We start from the raw sequence: 24,260 nt of genomic DNA, 5'->3' as shown, positions 1-24,260 counted from the left end.
CAACGAGGAAATAGAGAACATGTTCTCTATTTCCTCGTCGAGCTCCTCGTCGGCTTCCTCGGCTGAAAGTGTACACACGACCAGTTTCCTCGGCAGAATTCAGCCAGAAACTCGGTCGGAAGCTGAATTCTGCCGAGGAAACTGGTCGTGTGTACGAGGCCTGACAGCGGACGTCTGCAGCTGCAGCCATGAGATTTCTTCAATCACTTGAAGTCCAGAACGTTTCAGCATGGCCTCGGGACGTCAAGTGATTCAACAACAAATGAAGAACAATTCTCATCCAGACAAAGAATGTTAAATTGATAACTTACCCATCACATCCAACATCCAACTTACTACTTTGACGTTGCAGGTGTATATCCTCTCTGTATTCGAAAAAAAACTGGTCAGACTTTGCAGTCATTCAGGACCTGGAGATGAAGTTACGTGAGCGGATGAAATCGGAGACTGAACGGAAATGTCCATGGGAGAAGATGAAAGAGAAATTTCTTGGAGAATCGTACTCAATGACAGATTTCTGGGCCTATACATTTGTCTTCCATGCCTTGAATATAGTAAGTCCCACCCGGGTCCTCTCCGAGGTTTGGAACCCAAGGAGAACCTTTAGCTCCGGGGTGACTTGCCTTTAGCGTCTTGATTAATGGAGAGAGATGGCGCAGTCTTTGTTTTTCTCTGTCCATCAGAATCAGACTCTTTGGGGCAGATTCAGATAGAGATACAACGGCGTATCTCTGAGATCCGACGGTCGGATCTATGCGCCTGATTCATAGAATCAGGTTACGCATAGATCTCCCTAAGATCCGACAAGTGTAAATGAATTTACACCTGGCTTCTTTTTGTGGATCGGATGTTTGCAGTACCAGCAATCTGAGTCATGTGTAAGGACTAGAGATGAGCTGAACTGCCCTGGGTTGGGATTGGCTGTTGTTTGGTGAACTTCAAATTAATATGCTGAACCTGAGCCCCATTAAAATCAACGGGAGACAAATCTGTCAATTTAACAAAAATGTAAATTCATACTGTCTTGTGTAGCCGACATTATTTTACAGCCCTGCCACTGATAACACGGATCCTTGGGGTACCCCAATAATAACACTGAACCTTGGGGTACACCACTAATAACATGGATCTATGGGGTACACCACCGATAACACTGAACCTTGGGGTACACCACTGATAACACTGAACCTTGGGGTACACCACTGATAACACTGAACCTTGGGGTACACCACTGATAACACTGAACCTTGGGGTACACCACTGATAACACTGAACCTTGGGGTACACCACTGATAACACTGAACCTTGGGGAACACCACTAATAACACTGAACCTTGGGGAACACCACCGATAACACTGAACCTTGGGGAACACCACTGATGACACTGAACCTTGGGGTACACCACTGATAACACTGAACCTTGGGGGTACACCACTGATAACACTGAACCTTGGAGGTACACCACTGATAACACTGAACCTTGGGGTACACCACCGATAACACTGATCCTTGGGGGTACACCACTCATAACAGTGAACCTTGGGGTACACCACTGATAACACTGAACCTTGGGGTACACCACCGATAACACTGAACTATCTCTTTTATCTCCAGATTAATGAAGAAAAGTTGTCCAGTCACAAGGAGACGTGTGAGACCGGTGAAGACCCCTATCCCATCTACTCTGCTGTGAGAAAATATCAAATACATGAAAACAAACCAGGTGATTTTACTAGAACAGCATTCTTAACCACTTCAGATCCGTAGGACGTCCTCCACTTTGTGCGGTGATATCTTAATGATGGGGGCAGCTGCAGGCATCATTCAGATATCTCTGTCTTCAGCTGGCGATTCTGTGCACCAGAAGAACGATCAAAGGTTCCGCCGCTCGATCGTTCTTATAGGCAGTGGGAAGGGACGTCCCCCCCCCCTCCCGCCGCCATCCGGTGCTTCTCCGGGCTCTCCCGTGCCATCGGGGGCCCGGAGAGCGAATCGGCCGGCGCTCGTTGGTGAACCATAGAGATGACTGGTGACCAGACGGTCACAGTCATCTCTATGACCGTCGAAGGGCCGGTCATGCCCGGTACCCGGAAGTAAACAAAGCCGTTATCGCGGCTGTCGGCATGTAATCGGTGAATTTTTTTTCACCGATTTCATGTTTGTAAGCCTGGAGGAGAGATGTGGGGGGAGGGGGAGGTCTTATTGACCCCACCTCTCTCCATAAAGAGGACCTGTCACACTGATTCCTATTACAAGGGATGTTTACATTCCTTGTAATAGGAATAAAAGTGATCAAAAAAAAAAAATGTCAAAAAAAGTGTAAAAATAAAAAAATTAAGTAACAAAATAAAAAAAAATTATATATATATTTTTTTTTTAAAACCCCCCCTGTCCCCGGTAGCTCGCGTGCAGAAGCGAACGCGCATGCAAGTCCCGCCCACATATGTAAACACCGTTCAAACCCCACATGTGAGGTATCATCGCGTGCGTTAGAGCGTGTGCAACAATTCTCGCACTAGACCTCCTCTGTAACTCAAAAATAGTAACCTGTAAAAAAAATTAAAGCGTCGCCTATGGAGATTTTTAAGTACCGAAGTTTGGCGCCATTCCATGAGTGTGCGCAATTTTTGTTATTTTTTAATTCATGAAACTGTTTTTTTCCCAAAAAAAGGCGTTTGAAAAATTATTGCGCAAATACCGTGCTAGAAAAAAAGTTGCAATGACCGCCATTTTATTCCCTAGGGTGTCTGCTAAAAAAAAATATATAATGTTTGGGGGTTCTGATAAATTTTCTAGCAAAAAAATTGTGATTTTTACATAAAGGAGAAAAGTGCCAAAATAGGCCCGGTAAAGAAGTGGTAAATATCTCCTCACCATTTTGATGAATATGACGAGTAATAATGAAAACTAAAACTTGGGCTTGATAAATGTGTAATATATCCCGCCACGGATGTGGGATCTCGTTGGTTTGGATCAGCAGCTGCACACATTGATCACAATATATGTGAAAACCAATGTCAATATAATAAAGACCACACTGAAAAAAAGTTAACCACTTAACCCCCGGACCATATTGCTGGTCAAAGACCAGAGCACTTTTTGCGATTCGGGACTGCGTCGCTTTAAATGACAATTGCGCGGTCGTGCGACGTGGCTCCCAAACAAAATTGGCGTCCTTTTTTTCCCCACAAATAGAGCTTTCTTTTGGTGGTATTTGATCACCTCTGCGGTTTTTAGTTTTTGCGCTATAAACAAAAATAGAGCGACAATTTTGAAAAAAAATGAATATTTTTTACTTTTTGCTGTAATAAATATCCCCCAAAAATATATAAAAAACATTTTTTTTCCTCAGTTTAGGCCGATCCGTATTCTTCTACGTATTTTTCGTTAAAAAAAAATCGCAATAAGCGTTTATTGATTGGTTTGCGCAAAAGTTATAGCGTTTACAAAATAGGGGGTATTTTTATGTCATTTTTATTAATATATTTTTTTTACTAGTAATGGCGGCGATCTGCGATTTTTTTTCGGTACTGCGACATTATGGCGGACACTTCGGACACATTTTTGGGACCATTGGCATTTTTATAGCGATCAGTGCTATAAAAATGCATTGGATTACTATAAAAATGCCACTGGCAGTGAAGGGGTTAACACTAGGGGGCGGGGAAGGGGTTAAGTATGCCTGGGTGTGTTCTTACTGTGGGGGAGTGGCCTCACTAGGGGAAACACTGATCCTCTGTTCATACATTGTATGAACAGAAGATCAGCATTTCCCCCGCTGACAGGACCGGGAGCTGTGTGTTTACACACACAGCTCCCGGTCCTCGCTCTGTAACGAGCAACCGCGGGTGCCCGGCGGCGATCGCGCCCGCCGGGCACATGCACAGGAGTCGGGGGCGAGCGGGATGACGGCGGCTGGTCGGCAAGTAGTTAAATATGGGAAAAAATTTTTTTATGAAACATTCAAGTTCTACATATTTTTGGTAAAAAAATAAAACACAATAAGTAGTGTGTATTGATTGCTTTGCGCAAAAGTTATAGCATCTACAAAATAGGGGATAGATTTATGGCATACTAGTAATGTCGGCTATCTGCGATTTTTATCGGGGACTGCGACATTATGGAGGACACATTGGACATTTATTACACATTTTTGGGACATTCCGTGACAATTTATAAAGCCATCAGAGCTAAAAATAGGCACTGATTACTGTGAAAATTTAACTGGCAGGGAAGGGGTTAACACTAGGGGGGCGATAAAGGGATTCAATGTGTTCCCTCGTGTGTGTTTCTAACTGTGGGAGGGGACCGATCGCTGTTCCTTATTACTAGGAACAGACGATCTGTCTCTATTCCCCTGACAGAATGGAGATCTGTCTGTTTACATTAACAGATCCCTGTTCTGTCCTTCACAGGAGGCCCTTTCGCGGCCACCGGCCACGCGCATTGGCTCCTACGTCACGTGGCGCCCTATTCCCCTTTCACGGCAGGCAGTCGTCAAGTGGTTAATAAAGTGACAATGCAACCAATAAAATAAAACAAGTGAGTGATTTTTTTTAAATATGTGCAAAGAAATTCACCAGGATACTGTATATATCTACTCACCATTTGTTATTGCACTAGATTATGGGCAGATCCACAGAGCGAGTACGCCGGCGTAACTACTGATACGCCGGCGTACTTTCAAATTTCCCGCGTCGTATCGTTGTTTTGAATCCTCAAACCAAGATACGACGGCATCTGGGTAAGATCCGACAGGTGTACGTCTTCGTACGCCTTCGGATCTAAGATGCAATACTTCGGCGTCCGCTGGGTGGCGTTCACGTATTTTTCCGCGTCGGGTATGCAAATGAGCTATTTCCGACGTTCCACAAACGTACGCGCGGCCGTCGCATTCTCTTACGTCGTCTCTGGTCGGCTTTTTTCCGGTGTATAGTTAGATTTGCCATGTTAAGTATGGCCGTCGTTCCCGCGGCGAAATTTTATTTTTTTCTTCTTTTTTGCGTAAGTCGTCCGTGAATCGGGATGGACGTAAGTCACGTCCAAGTTTAAAAAATGACGTCCTTGCGACGTCATTTCGTGCAATGCACGGCAGGAAATTTAGGGACGGCGCATGCGCAGTTCATACGGCGCGGGGACGCGTTTCATTTAATTGAAACACGCCCCCCTAATCGCTGATTTAAATTCCGCGCCGTTACGCCGCTTGAGATAGACTACGCCGCCGTAACTTACGGCGTAAATTCTTTGGGGGATTCGAACCGGCCTAATGTAAGTTACAGCGGCGTAGCGTATCTCACATACGCTGCGCCGATCTATTTGTATGTGAATCTACCCCTCAATATATATATATATATATACACACACAAATAGAGTTTTCTTTTGGTGGTATTTGATCAGAGCTGTTTTTTTTTTTTTTTTAATCAAATAAACAAAAAAATTAAAAACAATATTTTTCACTCTCTGCTATAAACATATCACTCTCAAAACAATTGTAACCCTTTCATGACTAAGCCTATTTCTGACATTTGTTGCTTGCAAGTTAAAATCTGTGGCCCAGATTCAAGTAGAATCGCGCAATATTTGCGTGGGCAAAGAGCAAATTTTTTTCTCTGCGCCCACGCAAATATTGCGCTTTGCCCGCGATTCACGGAGCAGTTGCTCCGTAAATTGCGCGGGCAATATGCTAAGCAGCCGGGCGGAAGGCTGCCTAATGTAAATGATCCCGCCAGGGGCGGGAATCATTTAAATTAGGCGCGCTCCCGCGCCGAGCGAACAACGCATGCTCCGTCGGGAAACTTTCCCGACGTGCATTGCGGCAAATGACGTCGCAAGGACGTCATTTGCTTGTAAGTGAACGTGAATGGCGTCCAGCGCCATTCACGGTTCACTTACGTAAACGACGTGAAATTTAAACGTCGCGAGCGGGAGGCGCAGCTATACTTTAGCATTGGCTGCGCCTGCTATTAGCAGGAGCAACCTTATGCTAAAGGCGCCGTACGGAAACTCCGTACCTTGCGTACGCAGGGCCCGCGCAACTTTTGTGAATCGGTGGTAGTATGCAATTTGCATACTACACGCCGATCACAAAGGCCGCGCCCCCTAGCGGCCAACGCAAGAATGCAGCCTGGGATGTGAAGGCATAAGGAGGCTTATGTCTGTCATATCCTAGGCTGCATTCGGTGTAACGAGGTTCCTGAATCAGGAGCACTCGTTACACCGGAGCAAGTAAGCACTTGCGCCGCGCAACCTATGGTTGCGCGGGCGCAAGTGCTTCTTGAATCTGGGCCTGTATATTTTTTGCTAGAAAATTACTTAGAAGCCCCAAACATTATATATATAATTAGCAGACTTTCCAGAGAATAAAATAGTAACCGTTGCAATATTTTATGTCACACAGTATTTGCACAGCGGTCTTTCAAATGCAATTTTTAAGGAATATATACACTTTCATGAATAAAAGAAAAACTAGCCCAAATTTTTGCATAATGTTACGCTGAGTAGGCATGTGCAAAAGGGAAAATTTCGTTTCGTTTCGTTTTAATTCGTTATTTAATTAATTTCGTTAAGTTAGGTTCGTTACATGTGTTAAATTCGTTTTCGGGAACTCGTTCGTTTTCGACCGAATTTCGAAAAATCCGGTCGAATTCGAAAGTATTTCGACCGGATTCGACAACAAATAGTCTCTTTTCGAATATAATTTCGAAATTCGATCGGAATTCAAAAAAAAAAAAAAAAATATTTTTTTTTTTCGAATTCCAAATCGAAAACCCGCGGACGAAATTCGATCGAAATAAAAAAAAAAATTTGAATTCCAAATCGAAAACCCGCGGACGAAATTCGATCGGAATTCGAAAAAAAAAAAATCGAATTTAGTCCGTGGGTTTTCGATTCGGAATCGGTAAATTCATTAATATTGCAATTCGGGAATTCGTATGCATCCGAATGTCCGAATAATGAAAAATTTGTCCGAATTTCGATTCGGAACGAAACGAAATGCACATGCCTAGTACAGAATGCTTGTTCATGTAGCTAATGCGGAGCTCCACCCAAAAGGTGCCTCCTACCTACTTGATGTCCGTTTACCTGCACTTCATCGTAGGGGCCCCAGAGCATGACTTTGCCCAGGGGCCCTTGATGCTATTAAGACGGCCCTGTGCGCGGTTTTATACATTTCAAATAAAACATTTTCTTTGTGTTTGTTCTAGAGAAATTTTCCATGGTTCTCTCAAATGTTCTTACCACTGCAGTCAAAAAATGAAGGTCAATTTGACCCAAAACTACCGAAATCAGATGAATGTTCCGAAAACAACACTTTTCTTGTACTCTTTAACCCCTTCCCGACCTCCTCATGTACATTTACGTCGGCAGAATGGCAGGGACAGGCACATCAACGTACCTGTACGTGCCTGCCTAGACGTGGGTGGGGGGTCCGATCGGGACCCCCCCCCCCCCGGTACATGCGGAGGTCGGGTCCGCTCGGGGGGCGATCCGGGACGACGGCGCGGCTATTTGTTTATTGCCGCTCCGTCGCGATCGCTCCCCGGAGCTGAAGAACGGGGAGAGCCGTATGTAAACACGGCTTTCCCGTGCTTCACTGTGGCGGCGCATCGATCGAGTGATCCCTTTTATAGGGAGACTCGATCGATGACGTCAGTCCTACAGCCACACCCCCCTACAGTAGTAAACACACACTAGGTGATCCCTAAATGTTACAGCGCCCCCTTGTGGTTAACTCCCAAACTGCAACTGTCATTTTCACAATAAACAATGCAATTTAAATGCATTTTTTGCTGTGAAAATGACAATGGTCCCAAAAATGTGTCAAAATTGTCCGAAGTGTCCGCCGTAATGTCGCAGTCACGAAAAAAATCGCTGATCGCCGCCATTAGTAGTAAAAAAAATTAAAAAAATAAAAATGCAAAAAAACTATCCCCTATTTTGTAAACGCTATAAATTTTGCGCAAACCAACCGATAAACGATTATTGCGATTTTTTTTACCAAAAGTAGGTAGAATAATACGTATCGGCCTAAACTGAGGAAAAAAAAAAAATTATATATGTTTTTGGGGGATATTTATTATAGCAAAAAGCAAAAAATATTATTTATTTTTCAAAATTGTTGCTCTATTTTTGTTTATAGCGCAAAAACTAAAAACCCCAGAGGTGATCAAATACCACCAAAAGAAAGCTCTATTTGTGGGGAAAAAAGGACGCCAATTTTGTTTGGGAGCCACGTCGCACGACCGCGCAATTGTCTGTTAAAGCGACGCAGTCCCGAACTGTAAAAACCCCTTGGGTCATGTAGCAGCATATTGGTCCGGGGCTTAAGTGGTTAATGTGTAGAGGAGACATCTCTGGATTGACAATGGCTGGAGGAAGATCGATTTTCATCCAATCTTCATCTCATTTCAGAAGCTTGGTTTGAGTTCACTCCACACACATCTGGATTTCCTGCTTACAATTGTTATATAAAGACTGAAAATCTGGGAAGTAAGTTTAAAGGAGGACAGATATTGGAGAAGCAGCCCGAGCGCAACTTGATTTATCTTCAAGGTGAGCCGAATCACAAATGATCTTTAACTAACGAGGCAAAAAATCTTACTTGTGCAATTTACCAAATCAGACCAGTTTATTGTTACAGTGTAATCATTTAGAGCCCATTCACACCTAGGCGTTTTGTCGCCTGTAGTGTGACGCCCGCTGCCGCCCCGACACGCCAGAGGGATGATGTAACATTGCCCTCTATGGAGATGGTTCACATCTCCACGCCGAACGCCTGCCGCCTGAAAAAAAGTCCCGGACCTTTTTTTCAGGCGTCTTTCGGCGTTCGGCAGTAGGAGATGTGAACCATCTCCATAGAGGGGGTGAAGGCTGCATTCACAATCGCGGCGTTTTGTCGCCGCGAACCGCGGTACAAAACGCCGCTATTTGTCGCCGCAATTCGCGGGACAAAACGCCGCGATTTAGTACGCCGAGGTGTGAATGCAGCCTTATATGTGTAGCGACACCCCCGCAGGAGACGCCGGTGGATTTGGGTCTTCCGCTCTTGTCCAGCCTTCTGTGAGGCCTCACTGACACCACTTGTATACCTTTCTGTAAACCTCAGCGGACACACAAGAATGACTCAAAAAACATGGGGGGGCCAGATCCACAGAGCGAGTACGCCGGCGTATCTACTGATACGCCGGCGTACTTTCCAATTTCCCGCGTCGTATCTTTAGTTTGAATCCTCAAACCAAGATACGACGGCATTTGGGTTAGATCCGACAGGTGTACGCCTTCTGATCTTAGATGCAATACTTCGGCGCCCGCTGGGTGGAGTTCGCGTCGTTTTCCGCATCGGGTATGCAAATTAGCGATTTACGACGATCCACGAACGTACGCGCGGTCGTCGCATTTTCTAACGTCGGCTTTTTCCGGCGTATAGTTAAAGCTGCTATTTTGCGGCGTATAGATAGACCTGCCATGTTAAGTATGGCCGTCGTTCCCGCGTCAACATTTTTCTTTTTTTTCTTTTTGCGTAAGTCGTCCGTGAATAGGGATGGACATAACTCACGTCTAAGTTAAAAAAATAACGTCCTAGCGACGTCATTTAGCGCAATGCACGTAGGGAAATTTCGGGACGACGCATGCGCAGTTCATTCGGCGCGGGGACGCGCTTCATTTAAATGAATCACGCCCCCTAATCGCCGATTTGAATTCCGCCGCCAGAAATACACTACGCCGCCGTAACTTACGGCGCGAAATCGTTGAGGATTCGAAATTCCGCCAGGTAAGGTACGTCGGCGTAGCGTATCTCTGATACGCGGCGCAAGTGCAATTGTATGTGGATCTGGCCCATAGAAAATAATAACAGACTAAAGATTTCACAGTGGAAACATTTGTTTAGTATTAGATTTAGATTTTTCCATATTAATTATGTTACACTGATCATTTTTTTTGTGGATTTTTTCATTTATTCAGATTCATTTTTTTATATTCATTCTTTTTTAATCAAATTTGAAAATGTTATTTAAAAATGAAAGTTTGAAATTGAAAAATTACAATAAATACAGCAAGGTATAGAAGTGAAATTAGATTATGATGATTCCTACTTAGGCTACTTTATAAAATGTAATAGACTAGAATAAAAAATAATATAATAGGAAATAAAAAAATAAAACAAGATAGAAAAGAATAGAATAGAAAATGATAGAATACAGAGGAATAGAATAGAATAACTTGATAAATTAAGGAATAGAATATATTCTATTCTATTTTTCTTTATTCTTTTATAATCTATTTTATTCTATTATTCTCTTTTATATTCTATAAAGTAGTCTATGGCCCCATACACACGATAGAATCCATCCGCTGAAAAATCCCAGCGAATGGGTTTCAGCGGATAGATCCTATGGTGTGTACACGCCAGCGGATCTTTTTCCGCGGATATTTCTCCCCTGGGATGGATTTCAGCAGATCGAATATTTGCTGACATGCAGAACAAATCCATCTGCTGGAATCCATCCCAACGGATGGATCCGCTCGTCTGTACAGACTCACCGGATCCATCCGTCCGAAGGGATCCCCCGCATGCGTCGTAATGATTCGACGCATGCGTGGAATTCCTTATATGACAGCGTCGCGCACGTCGTCGCGTCATAATCGCGGCGACGGCGCGACACATCATCGCCAGAGGATTTCGGCGCGGATTTCAATGCGATGGTGAGTACACTTCATCGCATTGGAAATCAGCTGAAATCCTCGAGAGGATTTATTAGCGGAAACGGTCCGCTGTACCGTATCCGCGGATAAATCCTCTCGTGTGTATGGGGCCTAAGTAGGAATCGTTATCTTATTTCACTTTTTTACCTTACTTTATTTATTACAATATCTTTCCATTTCAAATTCAATTTTTTTTTCCAAATTCTAATTTATTTTTAAATTCAAAACTAAGGCCCAGATTCACGTAGAATCGCGGCGGCGTAACGTATCCTAGATACGTTACACCGCTGCAAGTTTTCATCGCAAGTGCCTGATTCTCAAAGCACTTGCATGAAAACTTACGCCGGCGGCCTCCAGCGTAAGCCCGCGTAATTCAAAGGGGTGTGTCCCATTTAAATTAGGCGCGCTCCCGCGCCGGACCTACTGCGCATGCTCCCTTTTGAATTTCCCGCCGTGCTTTGCGCGAAGTGACGTCATTTTTTTCGAACGGCGACGTGCGTAGCGTACTTCCGTATTCCCGGACGTCTTACGCAAGAAGGAAAATTTTTTAAATTTCGACGTGGGAACGACGGCCATACTTTATACAGCACATACGTGGGCTGTATAAAGTTAGGGCACCTAAAACGACGACTAACTTTGCGACGGGAAACTAGACTAGCGGCGACGTAGCGAACGCGAAAAACCGTCGTGGATCGCCGTAACTCCTAATTTGCATACCCGACGCTGGTTTGCGACGCAAACTCCCCCCAGCGGCGGCCGCGGTATTGCATCTTAAGATCCGACAGTGTAAAACAATTACACCTGTCGGATCTTAGGGATATCTATGCGTAACTGATTCTATGAACCAGCCGCATAGTTACTCTGAGAGATACGACGGCGGCACTTTGCAGGGGGGCAGCACCGAAAGTGTCCCCGCCGCCTTGCACTACACTGTTAGGCAAATTAGTCTAGCACCCCATAAAGCAGCCGCATTGCGGGCGGCCGGCATTCCATAACTGTGTGGGGGCGCCGCTTCTAATTCTGACTGTCCTATCATCCTGGACCACAAACCTTCCTCACTGTGCTCTATGTTTTCTGCTGCACCATTGCCATGGTTATATCTTCTTAGTCCTCTCCATGAAATTATCAGAAATTTGTGCTTAAAGTAGAACTTTATGCAAAACTTTTTTTTCATTTTGGATAGAGTAAGGGGGGGTTAGAGCCCCTGTCAGTTTATTTTTTACCATCCCTGTCCCATTGCAGAGAATTCCCTTCACTTCCTGCCCCATAGCCAAACAGGAAGTGAGAGGAAATCTATGCAAATTAAGGGAATTCGTTGCTATCCCCCCTCAGGCCCCAAGAACTAGTGTCCCCACTCGAACATTTTAGGGCTGGTGCTAAACAGCAAGGGGTGTGGCCTTGGCAGGAAGGGGTGGGTCATTTTTAAATTAGGGGGTGCACAAGTTTAATCAGGCCTAGCCCAGCACAAAACCTAAATACACTACTGAGTAGGGCCCAGGGCTTTTTTTTCAGCTGGAACTTGGTGGAACTCAGTTCCACCACCTCTGGCTCAGGCCCTTTGCTCCCTGCATACCACTATCACTTGTAAACAAAGAAGTCTGGCTTCTGTGTTTACAAGTGACAGCTTGTCTTCCAAAGGCTCCCACTGATCTGATCTCCTGAGCGGAGTGCAGGATGGGGACCTGGGAGATGTAGGTGCCTGGGTGCAGTGGGGATGCTGACACCCCCACTGAATGATCTCCCTGCAAATGAGAGAGTGGGAGCCACCTACAGTGTGCTGGGGGGTACTAGGGAAGAAGAGGGGTGAAATGTGGATGGAGGATTCAGTGGTAAGCAGCTGTGGAAGAACTAAACCAAAAAGTGATGTGAAAATATAATGATGTGGATCATCCCGCTCATCACAGGACTTCCTAATTATATTACCCATTGTGTCTCTTGTTCTTATTTGCACTGGGTTTTTGCAATTGTTCTAAGTGTTTTTGTATTTTCACATTTGCACATGCTGTACTTTGTACCATACATGAGTTGATATTAGCGCATCATTATATTTTCACAGCTGTGGAAGAAGGCTCTGCACTCTGTGTTTAGCACACCCCTGAACTCTGTACTATGTATGTAGCTCAACCCTAAACGCTACACTTTGGGCCAGATTCACAAAGGTTAGCGGATCTTTAGATCCGTGTAACCTATGTGTTTTAAGATCCGCCCTCGCAAGTTTGTGAGGAAAGTGTCAAATTCACAACACACTTACCTCCAAACTTGCGACGGCGGATCCTAACTCCCCCGGCGGAATTCTAATTCCGCGGCTGGGGCAGTGTACTATTTAAATCAGGCGCGCTCCCGCGCCGATTTAAATACGCATGCGCCGTCCGGGGAATTTCCCGGCGTGCATTGCTCCCACTGACGTCAATAGGACGTCAGTGGTTGCGACGTGAGCGGGACTTGCGACGCGCGTGTTCGTGAATCGGCGTACGCAAACGACGTAGGAAATTTCAAATTCGACGCGGGAACGACGGCCATACTTAACAATACTTACCCCTGCTTTTAGCAGGGGTAAGTATACGACGGGTACCGCGCTACGGAAACGACGTAAGAACACAGCGTCGGGTCTGCGTACGTTCGTGAATTTCGCGTATCTCGCTGATTTACATATTATTCAGTGTAAATCAGCGGGAACGCCCCCGGCGCCATTTTTAAATCCAAAAAAAGATCCGACAGTGTAACACAGTGTGACACTGTCGGATCTCAGCCCTATCTATGCGTAACTGATTCTATGAATCAGGTGCATAGATAGGACCAGAAAAAATCCGAGATACGATGGTGTATCTGAGATACTCCATCGTATCTCTTCTGTGAATCTGGCCCCTAGTGTTCAATCCTACCGAACTCTGCACTCTATACATAATGCACTCCTGGTATTTAATGCCCCTTTAAAACCCTCCCACTATTAGTATGATTTCACCATACCCACTATTTGATGTGGTTTGGAGGGTGTGTGCGGGGGGGGGGGGGGGGGGGGTTAGGGTTGCGTTCCTGCACCTATTTTCTGAGGTTGAGCACCCATGATGTAGATGATATCTTATCAAGTAATCATATGCACAAGTATAGCTGTGCCATCATTGTGTGGACTATATCTGGAGACTTTAACTTAAAAGTGTATCCTCCAAAATATCTCACCCTACACTGAGTTTAATAAAAAAAATATCTGAAAAGAGTGCGTCCTGTAGAGATCATCTGCTGAGGTCAGAGGTACCATACGAATATTCCCGGCGTCGGCCATTCTTTTCTTCACCATCATCTGATATATAAAGTACGTTCTTGACAGTTGGAGAGAAAATCCAAAGATGAAGAATATGAATGTCTATATGGCTATGTGACTAATAAATACTATACGTTCATTTACAGTTCTTAGCTGTGATCCTCATTACATTCAGCACTAATACTGTCTTTTTTTCCTCTGCAGGATTGTGGGGCAGTGCATTCGGCGCTGATTGGGTTTGGTTGTTCTTTCATGGTAGGTGTTCAACATTTACTGGTTAAATCTCCTCTACAAGAAGGGAATCCCAGCCTGACAAACCGTACAGCCAACCCCTCTCTAACTAATTTATGCAGCAGATAATAATAATAATAATAATAATAAAAGAAAACTAAGACCCCTATTCCAGCTTTATTTGGTGTGACCACCCCTTGCCTTCAAAACGGTATCAATTCTTTTAGGTAGACTTGTGCACCGTTTTTGAAGGAACTCGGCAGGTAGGTTCTTGGAGAACTGAGCACAGATCTGCTGTGGATGTCGGCTGCCTCAAATCCTTCTGTCTCTTCATGTTATCCCAGACAGACTCCATGGTGGTGAGAGCAGGGCTCTACGGGGGCCAAACCATCACTTCCAGGACACCTTGTTCTAATGCCTGAAGAATACAGGCAGATCATGCCATATCAACAGGGAGGTGTGGGATTGGCCCAAAATGTATTCTGCTGCAGTACATCGACCCCAAACATGCAGCCAATGCCATTAGGAACTAGGAAACTAAAAACAAGGAGTCCTGGAAGTGATGGTTTGGCCCCCAAAGAGCCCTGATCTTAACTTAAAGGGGTTTTCCACCTTTTTTTTAAGTTTATTAAAAGTCAGCAGCTACAAAAAGTGTAGCTGCTGACTTTTAATAAACTGACACTTACCTGCTCCACAGCTCCAGCGATGCGCCGGCCGGGGCTCCGCTCCTCGCCCCCCCCTCGCCGGCCGGCGTCTTCATTCTTAGTGTGGGCACCCGGCAGTGACAGCTTTCGGCTTTACGGCCGGGCACCCACTGCGCATGCGCGAGCGGCAGTGCGCATGCGCGAGCGGCGCGGCGCCGTCCGATTGGAGAGGCGCTCGCCTACAGGGAGGGGCTGTGAAAAGGCGATTAAGCCCCCCCCCCAATCCTCCCATACCTCTGTTCAAAACACATACAGTACCTGCCCAGCAGATCCAGCGTTGTCCTGCAGTGATCAGCTACTTAAAGCGGAGGTTCACCCTAAATGAAAGTACACCTTAATCACAGGGGATCAGTGTGTACATTTCCAGTTCGCTGTCCAAAATTTTTTAAATGAAGTCCATGCCTTGTTTTCTCCTTTGTGAACAAGGCACTTCCTGGTTCGGCTCCCGCGGGAGTGGGCGTGTTGCTTTAGCTGCGATCGGCCCACTGATTTCTGGGGCGAGTTTGCAATGTCTCCTGGGAGCACAGCACGACGCTGCCCAGGAGACGCTTCCTTTGCTGAAGAGATGAAGTCTCGCGTGATTTCCTACGTCACATGACGTTGTGATGACAACTGTGTAGTGTTGACGGTGCCGCTCGCCGTCAACACTGCACATGCGCGGGATAGAGCGGTGAATGCTGGGACATCCGTAAGAATTTGCTTGTGGGCTTCAGAGTGCCCACAAGCAAGATGGAAGCTGTAACGGAACCCCACAAATGGAACAGGGGTTAAATCCGTTCACGATATTCCATTCCACCCACGACAGCTTATCGACACTCCAACCAACAGGGCCCGATCCATTCCATTTCCCAGAATAAGACGAGACACAGCTCTGTGCTTTCTGGTTTCAAATGCAAGACAACTTTAATGGTTAGCTTTCAGTCTTATATAGTTTTCAAGGCACATGGACAATCAAACTCTCCACCCACACCCTGGGGGGCTTCAATACACCTTTAGATGGCTAAATGCTAAACATTCTAGACATCTCGGCGCCGGGCTATAATTATCATGATCTAATCACTGCACATTCCTTCATTAACAGAACTCAAACAAAACACCATCACACAATGATCTCTTCTCAATTCACATCCCTAGACAGACGTTCTGTCTCCGCATACAGCTTGACAGAAAGGTATTCACACCTCTGAGCATCAATAGGCTTAAAGCAGTGTTATCACACAATGAAAGGACTTCCAGGAGCCTGACTCAATTAGCATGTCACTAGTCAGGGCTAATCATAGAAATGAGTCACTATTGACTGGTTGGATCACAATTAACCAACAACTTGCAATATGAACTATCAGTGATGTCCCCTGTCCTGTAATTTAGGACATCATTTCTCAGTCACCCTATGGCCCTATCGGACATAAGGTGACCCTAGACATAAGACTCCTTGGTGACGCCGGTACAGGAGTACCCCTCATCCTTACAAAGTCTCTGTTTCTCCCGGGTCATTCCGTTACAGAAGCGTCCATCCAAGATTTTTAAAACTCATCTTTTGCGGCTAAATCAGAATGGTGGCGGCTCTAATATTAGGACAGGCGAGTACACTATTATATAAGGTAAGAGCGCCAGAAGCATATGAAAAAAAAAAAAAAAAAAAAACGTTTTCCCGCGGAACCCCCGCTTTAAGTTGCCTGCTATCTTGGTCCTCCTCAGCCAGCTTCTTCTTCTAAGGTTCAGGCAGCCCGGCCACCAATGACATGTGAGCTCCACTCCTTGGCAAATGGACTACTGCAGACTCTTGGAATATGTGAGCGATGGGGGGTCTGAGCCATAGTTGCCAACATTTTTAAAAAATTTCCAGGGACACTTTGCAGCACAGCTATTAATTAATTACCACACTGACTTCTCCGAAGCTCCACCCACTCTGCATAATCTTCGCCTGGCGAAGATTATGCGTAGTGGGTGGAGCTTCGGGGAAGTGAGTGTGGTAATTAATTAATAGCTGTGCTGCAAAGTTTCCCTGGACAAATGTTGGCAACTATGGGTCTCCCAGGGGGCTACAGGAGCAGGTCATGCCATTATGGACAAGGCAAGAATGGTGGCAGCGAATGGGGAAAGAAGATAAAACAAAACAGAAAGACTACCCCCCCCCCCCAAAAAAAAAAAAAAATGCCTATTGTTATTGTATTTTTAAATTGTATTTAAAGTTCTTTAATTAAAGATAATTTAAAATAATGTTTTGTTTTACAGACATGTACCATAAATTCATCCAATGGCTGACTGGAGGTAAGAAGTTGACTTTAGACCATTTGGTAAATCCAGATTACCGAGTAAATTCAAATGTTGGGTACTTCCTGTGATCACCTACCTGTCTGATTATTACATACCGTGGGCCAGATTCACGTAGCGCAGCGGATCTATAGATCCGCTCATTCTACGTGAATTAAGATCCGCTCCCGCAAGTTTAGGAGGCAAGTGGCTAATTCACAAACCACTTACCTCCAAACTTGCGACGGCGGATCCTAAATCCCCCGGCGGAATTCAAATTCCGCGGCTAGGGGGAGTGTACTATTTAAATCAGGCGCGTTCCCGCGCCGATTTAAATGCGCATGCGCCGTCCGCGAAATTTCCCGGCGTGCATTGCTCCCACTGACGTCGCTAGGACGTCAGTGGTTTCGACGCTTACGTAAACGATGTCCGTCCGTATTCGAGAACGACTTACGCAAACGACGTTAAAAAATTCAAATTCGACGCGGGAACGCCGGCTATACTTAACATTGGCTGCGCGTCATAGAAGCAGGGGTAAGTATACGCCGGGAAAGCCGCTACGGAAACGTCGTAAGAAGACTGCGTCGGGTCCGCGTACGTTCGTGAATTTGCGTATCTCGCTGATTTACATATTATTTATCGTAAATCAGCGGGAACGCCCCCGGCGCCATATTTAAATGGAAAAAAAGATCCGACAGTGTAACACAGTGTAACACTGTCAGATCTTAGTCCTATCTATGCGTAACTGATTCTATGAACCAGGCGCATAGATAGGACCAGCGTAAGTCAGAGATACGATGGGGGATCTGTAGATAGTCGTATCTCTTTGTGAATCTGGCCCTATGAATCAGCCGCATAGATACGACCGACGCAACTCTGAGATACGACGGTGTATCGTATCTCTTTGTGAATCTGGCCCCGTATGTCTGTATTAATCTAAGGCCTCGTACACACGAGAGGATATCCGCTGGAAACGGTACGCCGGACCGTTTCCAGCGGATAAATCCTCTGGCGGATTTGGATCTGATGGCTGTACTCACCATCAGATCGAAATCCCCACGGAATACATCCGCGGTGACGTGTCGCGCCGCGACGATGACGCGGCGACGTGCGCGACGCTGGAAGGTAAATACTTCCACGCATGCGTCGAATCATTACGACGCATGCGAGGGAGGGGAGCGGACGGACTGATCCGGTGAGTCTGTACAGACCACCGGATCAGTCCGCTGGTAAGTGAAGTAAGTGTCTGTAGAATTAATGGAAAGCATTGATATTCTTGCAAAAGAAGCACATTAACCACTTAAGCCCCCGGACCATTACGCAGGTAAAGGACCTGGCCCCTTTCTGCGATTCGGCACTGCGTCGCTTTAACTGACGATTGCGCGGTCGTGCGACGTGGCTCCCAAACACAAATGACGTCCTTTTTTCCCCACAAATAGAGCTTTCTTTTGGTGGTATTTGATCGCCTCTGCGGTTTTTATTTTTTGCGCTATAAACAAAAATAGAGCGAAAATTTTTAAATCAATGCAATATCTTTTACCTTTTGCTATAATAAATATCCCCCAAAAATATATAAAAAAAAGTTTTTTTTCCTCAGTTTAGGCCGATACGTATTCTTCTACATAATTTTGGTTAAAAAAAATCGCAATGAGCGTTTATCGGTTGGTATGCGTCACTGATTGGCACTCATAGGCGGCACTGATGGGCACTTAGGCGGCACTGATGGGCACTCATAGGTGGCACTGGGTACTCATAGGTGACACTGATGGGCACTCATGGGTGGCACTGATGGGTACTTATGGGTGGCATGGATGGGCACAGAGGTGGCACTGATGGACACTGAGGGGTGGCACTGATGGCATTGCTGGGCATCACTTGTACCCATGTTGCCAGTCAGTGCCCACAAATTTGTGGGCACTGATTGGCATCTTTCTCATTTATTTTTATTTTTTCCTGCCCCTTCCCTGGTGGTCCAGTGTGTGGATCCGAGGGGGGTTCGCGCTGATAAACAATCAGCGCGAACCCCCCTGTCAGGAGAGCCGCCGATCGGCTCTCCTCTACTCACATCTGTCAGACGCGAGTGAGGAAGAGCCGTCAACGGCTCTTCCTGTTTACATCGGGATCAGCCGTGATTGGACACGGCTGATCACGTGGTAAAGAGCCTTCAGCCGGAGGCTCTTTACCGAGATCGGAGATGCAGGGTGACAGACTGACACACCACACCACTGAACGCCGCGCTGCGCGCCCCCACGGGCGCGCGTCGGCATGAAATCCTGCAGGACGTCAATAGACATCCAGTCAGGATTTCACAACCACTTCCCGGACATCAATTGTCTATGGACCGGGCGGGAAGTGGTTGCTGGTATATTGGTACATGGGGGGGCTGGAATTTAGAAGAAATAAAAAGGTGAACTTACCCTTTATGTTTAATCTTGCGTGGATAGAGCTGTAGTATTGAAAACAGAAGGAGGGTCTTCTGGGTCTGTGAAGTTCACCATACACTATACAATCTAATTGTACGCTCTCCTTTAGATCTACCATCAACTATGCGCCTGCCTGATTGCATGCAGAGAAAGGGCCAGATTCTCGTAGAATCGGCGTTGGCGTAGCATAAGCCATTTACACTACGCCGCCGCAACTTACTGGAGCAAGTGCCGTATTCCCCAAGCACTTGCTCCGTAATTTGCGGTGGCGTAGTGTAAATGGCCCGGCGTATGGCCGCGTAATTCAAAGGGGGCGGCTTGTATTCAAATTAAGCGCATGCGCCGGGCGGAAAAATAGCCCAGTGCGCATGCTCAAGCTCACGACGGAAAACGTTAATGATGCCGACGTAAGCGTCATTGACGTAAAGTCGTATTCAAAAACGATGTAACCGACGGAAAAAGACGACGCGGACCCGACGCCATACTTAACATGGCATACGGCGGACTGGCGTAAGGTTACCCCTCTTATAGCAGGGGTAACCTTACGCTTACGGAAACTACGTAAACGACGATGCGACGCAAATTCGTTCGGGAATCGGCGTATCAGGCTCATTTGCATAGTCAAATGAGAACTGAACGTAAACGCCACCTAGCGGCCGGCGTCACATTACATCTAAGATCCGACGATGTAAGTCACTTACATCTGTCGGATCTTGGCCGTATCTATGCGAAAATGATCCTAGGAATCAGACGCATAGATACCCGGGCTCAGAAACAGAGATACGACGGTGTTTCCTGAGATACGCCGTCGTATCGCTTTTGAGAATCTGGCCCTAATTGACTCGATAGGCGTTTCCTCCTATTATATCAATTTAGTAAATCTAAAGGAGATTGTGCAATCCGATTGTATAGTGTATGACCATCTTTATAAACCTAAATTTTCTAGTTGCGCTTTCAGGGCCAGATCCACAGCCGCCGAGCGCAACTTAACTTTTCAGAGTTAAGTTACACCGCCGCAAATCTCCCAAGTTAGGTGCCGATCCACAAAGCACTTACCTGGAAATTTGCGGCGGTGTAACTTAACTCCGTCCGGCGCAAGGCGTTCCTAATACAAATGGGCGATTCCCATTTAAATTAGGCGCGCTCCCGCGCCGGACGTTCTGCGCATGCTCCGTCGGGTAACTTACCCGACGTGCGTTGCGCTAACTGACGTCGCTCCGACGTCATTTGCTTAGACGTTAACGTAAATGGCGTCCAGCGCCATTCACGGACGTCTTACGCAAACGACGTAGAGTTGAAAATTTCGACGCGGGAACGACGGCCATACTTAATAGGGCTTAGTCAAATAGGACTCAGCCCTATTTTTACACGGCGTAACTCGATGTAAACGACGTAGATTTAGCGCAATGGACCTGTCGGAACGTTCGTGGATCGCCGTAAGTATTCATTTGCATATTCTACGCCGGCCGCAATGGCCTCGCCACCTAGCGGCCGGCCTAGAATTGCATCCTTAAGATCCGACAGTGTAATTCAATTACACATGCCGGATCTTCTGTCGATCTATGGGAAACTGATTCTGTGGATCAGTTCCATAGATAGAAACAGGGATACGATGGCGTATCAGTAGAAAAGCCGGCGTATCCCTTTGTGGATTACCCCCTTAGTGCCATTAATCGTTACCAGCACACCAAACACACATTTCGCCACGTGAAAAAAAGTCCAACTAATGCATCTTGGGAATACAAAAGTGAATTATTAACGATGTGTATGAGAGTATAAATGATTGAAGGCCCATATCTCCATTACATACATCACAGTGATAGCCAATCACAGGCTATATGTCATCTCCTCATAGTGGCCACAATGGTGTGCAGACCAAGGAGCTCAATTATAGGGTCTGTGAGATCAAATAAGAGGTCGGATAGTTTAACCACTTAACCACTTAAGCCCCGGACCATATTGCTGCCTAAAGACCCAAGGTGTTTTTACAGTTTGGGACTGCGTCGCTTTAACAGACAATTGCGCGGTCGTGCGACGTGGCTCCCAAACAAAATTGGCGTCTTTTTTTCCCCACAAATAGAGCTTTCTTTTGGTGGTATTTGATCACCTCTGCGGTTTTTATTTTTTGCGCTATAAACAAAAATAGAGCGACAATTTTGAAAAAAATGCAATATTTTTTACTTTTTGCTATAATAAATATCCCCCAAAAACATATATAAAATTTTTTTTTTTTACTCAGTTTAGGGCGATACGTATTCTTCTACCTATTTTTGGTAAAAAAAATTGCAATAAGCGTTTATCGATTGGTTTGCGCAAAATTTATAGCGTTTACAAAATTGGGGATAGTTTTATTGCATTTTTATTATTATTATTTTTTTTTTACTACTAATGGCGGCGATCAGCGATTTTTTTCTCGTGACTGCGACATTATGGCGGACACTTCGGACAATTTTGACACATTTTGGGGATTTTTGTCATTTTCACAGCAAAAAATGCATTTAAATTGCATTCTTTATTGTGAAAATGACAGTTGCAGTTTGGGAGTTAACCACAGGGGGCGCTGTAGGATTTGGTGTACACTGTGTGTGTGTTTACAACTGTAGGGGGGTGTGGCTGTAGGACTGACGTCATCGATCGAGTCTCCCTATAAAAGGGATCACTCGATCGATGCAGCGCCATAGTGAAGCACGGGGAAGCCGTGTTTACATACGGCTCTCCCCGTTCTTCAGCTCCGGGGAGCGATCGCGACGGAGCGGCTAAAAACAAATAGCCGCGCCGTCGTCCCGGATCGCTCCCCGAGGGGACCCGACCGCCGCAAGTCGCGGGGGGGGGTCCCGATCGGACCCCCCACCCACGTCTAGGCAGGGACGTACAGGTACGCCAATGTGCCTGTACTTGCCATTCTGCCGACGTATATGTACATGCGGCGGTCGGGAAGGGGTTAAGGACCGCCTCCTGCACATATACGTCGGCAGAATGGCACGGCTGGGCACATCCACGTACAGGTACTGTACGTCGCCTTTAAGAGCCCAGTCGTTGGTCCGAAACTCTGTGTTTGCGCCCGCGGACCCGATCGATGCCGGAGTCCCATGATCGGTCCCCAGAGCTGGAGAACAGGGAGAGGTGTAAACACAGCTTCCCCGTTCTTCACAGTGGCAGTGTCACTGATCATCTGTTCCCTGATATAGGGAAAGACGATCATTGACATCACACGTCCAGCCCCGCCCCCCTATAGTTAGAAACACATATGAGGTCACACTTAACCCCAACAGCGCCCCCCTAGTGGTTAACTCCCAAACTGCAACTGTCATTTTCGCAGTAATCAGTGCATTTTTATAGCACTGTTCGCTGTGAAAATGACAATGGTCCCAAAAATGTGTCAAAAGCGTCAGAAGTGTCCGCCATAATGTCGCAGTCACGGAAAAAATCGCTGATCGCCGCCATTAGTAGTAAAAAAAAAAATTATTAATAAAAATGCCATAAAACTATCCCCTATTTTGTAAACGTTATAAATTTTGCGAAAACCAATTGATAAACGCTTATTGCGATTTTTTTTTTTACCAAAAATATGTAAAAGAATACGTATCGGCCTAAACTGAGGAAAAAAAGTTTTTTTTTATGGTTTTGGGGATATTTATTATAGCAAAAAAGGAAAAAATATTGAATTTTTTTCAAAATTGTCGCTCTATTTTTGTTTATAGCGCAAAAAATAAAAACCGCAGAGGTGATCAGATACCACCAAAAGAAAGCTCGATTTGTGGGGGGAAAAACGACAACAATTTTGTTTGGGAGCCACGTCGCACGACCGCGCAATTGTCAGTTAAAGCGACGCAGTGCCGAATTGCAAAAACTGTCCGGGTCCTTAACCTGCATAATGGTCCGGGTCTTAAGTGGTTAACTCTTTGACACCTACAAAACAAGAAATGTCTGATTTGTCTTGTACTAGTGATCAGGAGGTGGGAAGACCAGATCTCAATCTTCTGAGCAGTTACTTTATAGTCTGTGATTGGCCATCACAGTGATCATACAGGGAAACCTGCCAATGAGCTCACGTTCTCCCTTAAATTGAGAAAAAGATACATTGTATACATTGGAAGAAGAGAAGAATAGAGATAATAAATAATCATCGTCGTCATTGTGACAAGCGTGGTGTCAGACCATGGCCCGTTTCACAATTGGTGGAGAATGCGGGCAGCCAGGCACAGGATTAGAGGCTTCATGCCTTCCAAGTCTTTCAAAGCCTCCGGACTCAAGAACCTAATCCAGGAATTTGGAAATAAGATCTCGCGCCAATAAAAATTAAATTAAATAAAGTGAAAAATTGTATAAATAAATAAAAATATAACCAAGCTGCTCTCTGTGAAATTACATAAATGCAATTTTAAACAGTGGAGTGAAATATAGAGGCGCTGGGTAGTAGTGTGAGAACACTAAGAAATATTATGCATAAATACCTAAATATAAATGAGTGAATAAGAAAAAAAAAAAAATTATATAAGTAAATAATAGTGACCACGTATAACAAAAATTAACCACAATAATTGTTAAAACAATCAATAAGAAGATTTGCACAGTATAAAGTGAAAAAATGTGATAATTTTTTTTTATATAGAAATAAAATAGAGTCCATATATGTATAAATGATGAATCTTCAATAGTATAGACAGAAGATCTTCCACCTTCAC

The 24,260-nt window shown here is 45.3% G+C and overlaps 1 protein-coding gene across 2 annotated transcripts in view; it reads left to right on the top strand.

The window, feature by feature from the left end:
• LOC120924720 (cytosolic phospholipase A2 gamma-like) overlaps window positions 1-24,260 on the top strand; it is a 179,343-nt gene that overhangs the window by 104,334 nt on the left and 50,749 nt on the right. For both annotated transcript variants that reach the window (XM_040335736.1, XM_040335737.1), the window contains exons 5-9: window positions 353-554; window positions 1,616-1,724; window positions 8,414-8,554; window positions 14,169-14,219; window positions 17,135-17,170. In XM_040335736.1, coding sequence (XP_040191670.1) covers window positions 353-554; window positions 1,616-1,724; window positions 8,414-8,554; window positions 14,169-14,219; window positions 17,135-17,170 — 539 coding nt within the window. The remainder of the gene's footprint in view (window positions 1-352; window positions 555-1,615; window positions 1,725-8,413; window positions 8,555-14,168; window positions 14,220-17,134; window positions 17,171-24,260) is intronic.

The sequence above is a fragment of the Rana temporaria genome, chromosome 1 (assembly GCF_905171775.1).
Source record: "Rana temporaria chromosome 1, aRanTem1.1, whole genome shotgun sequence".
NCBI lineage: Eukaryota > Metazoa > Chordata > Amphibia > Anura > Ranidae > Rana > Rana temporaria.
This window is presented reverse-complemented; position numbering and strand designations above follow the sequence as displayed.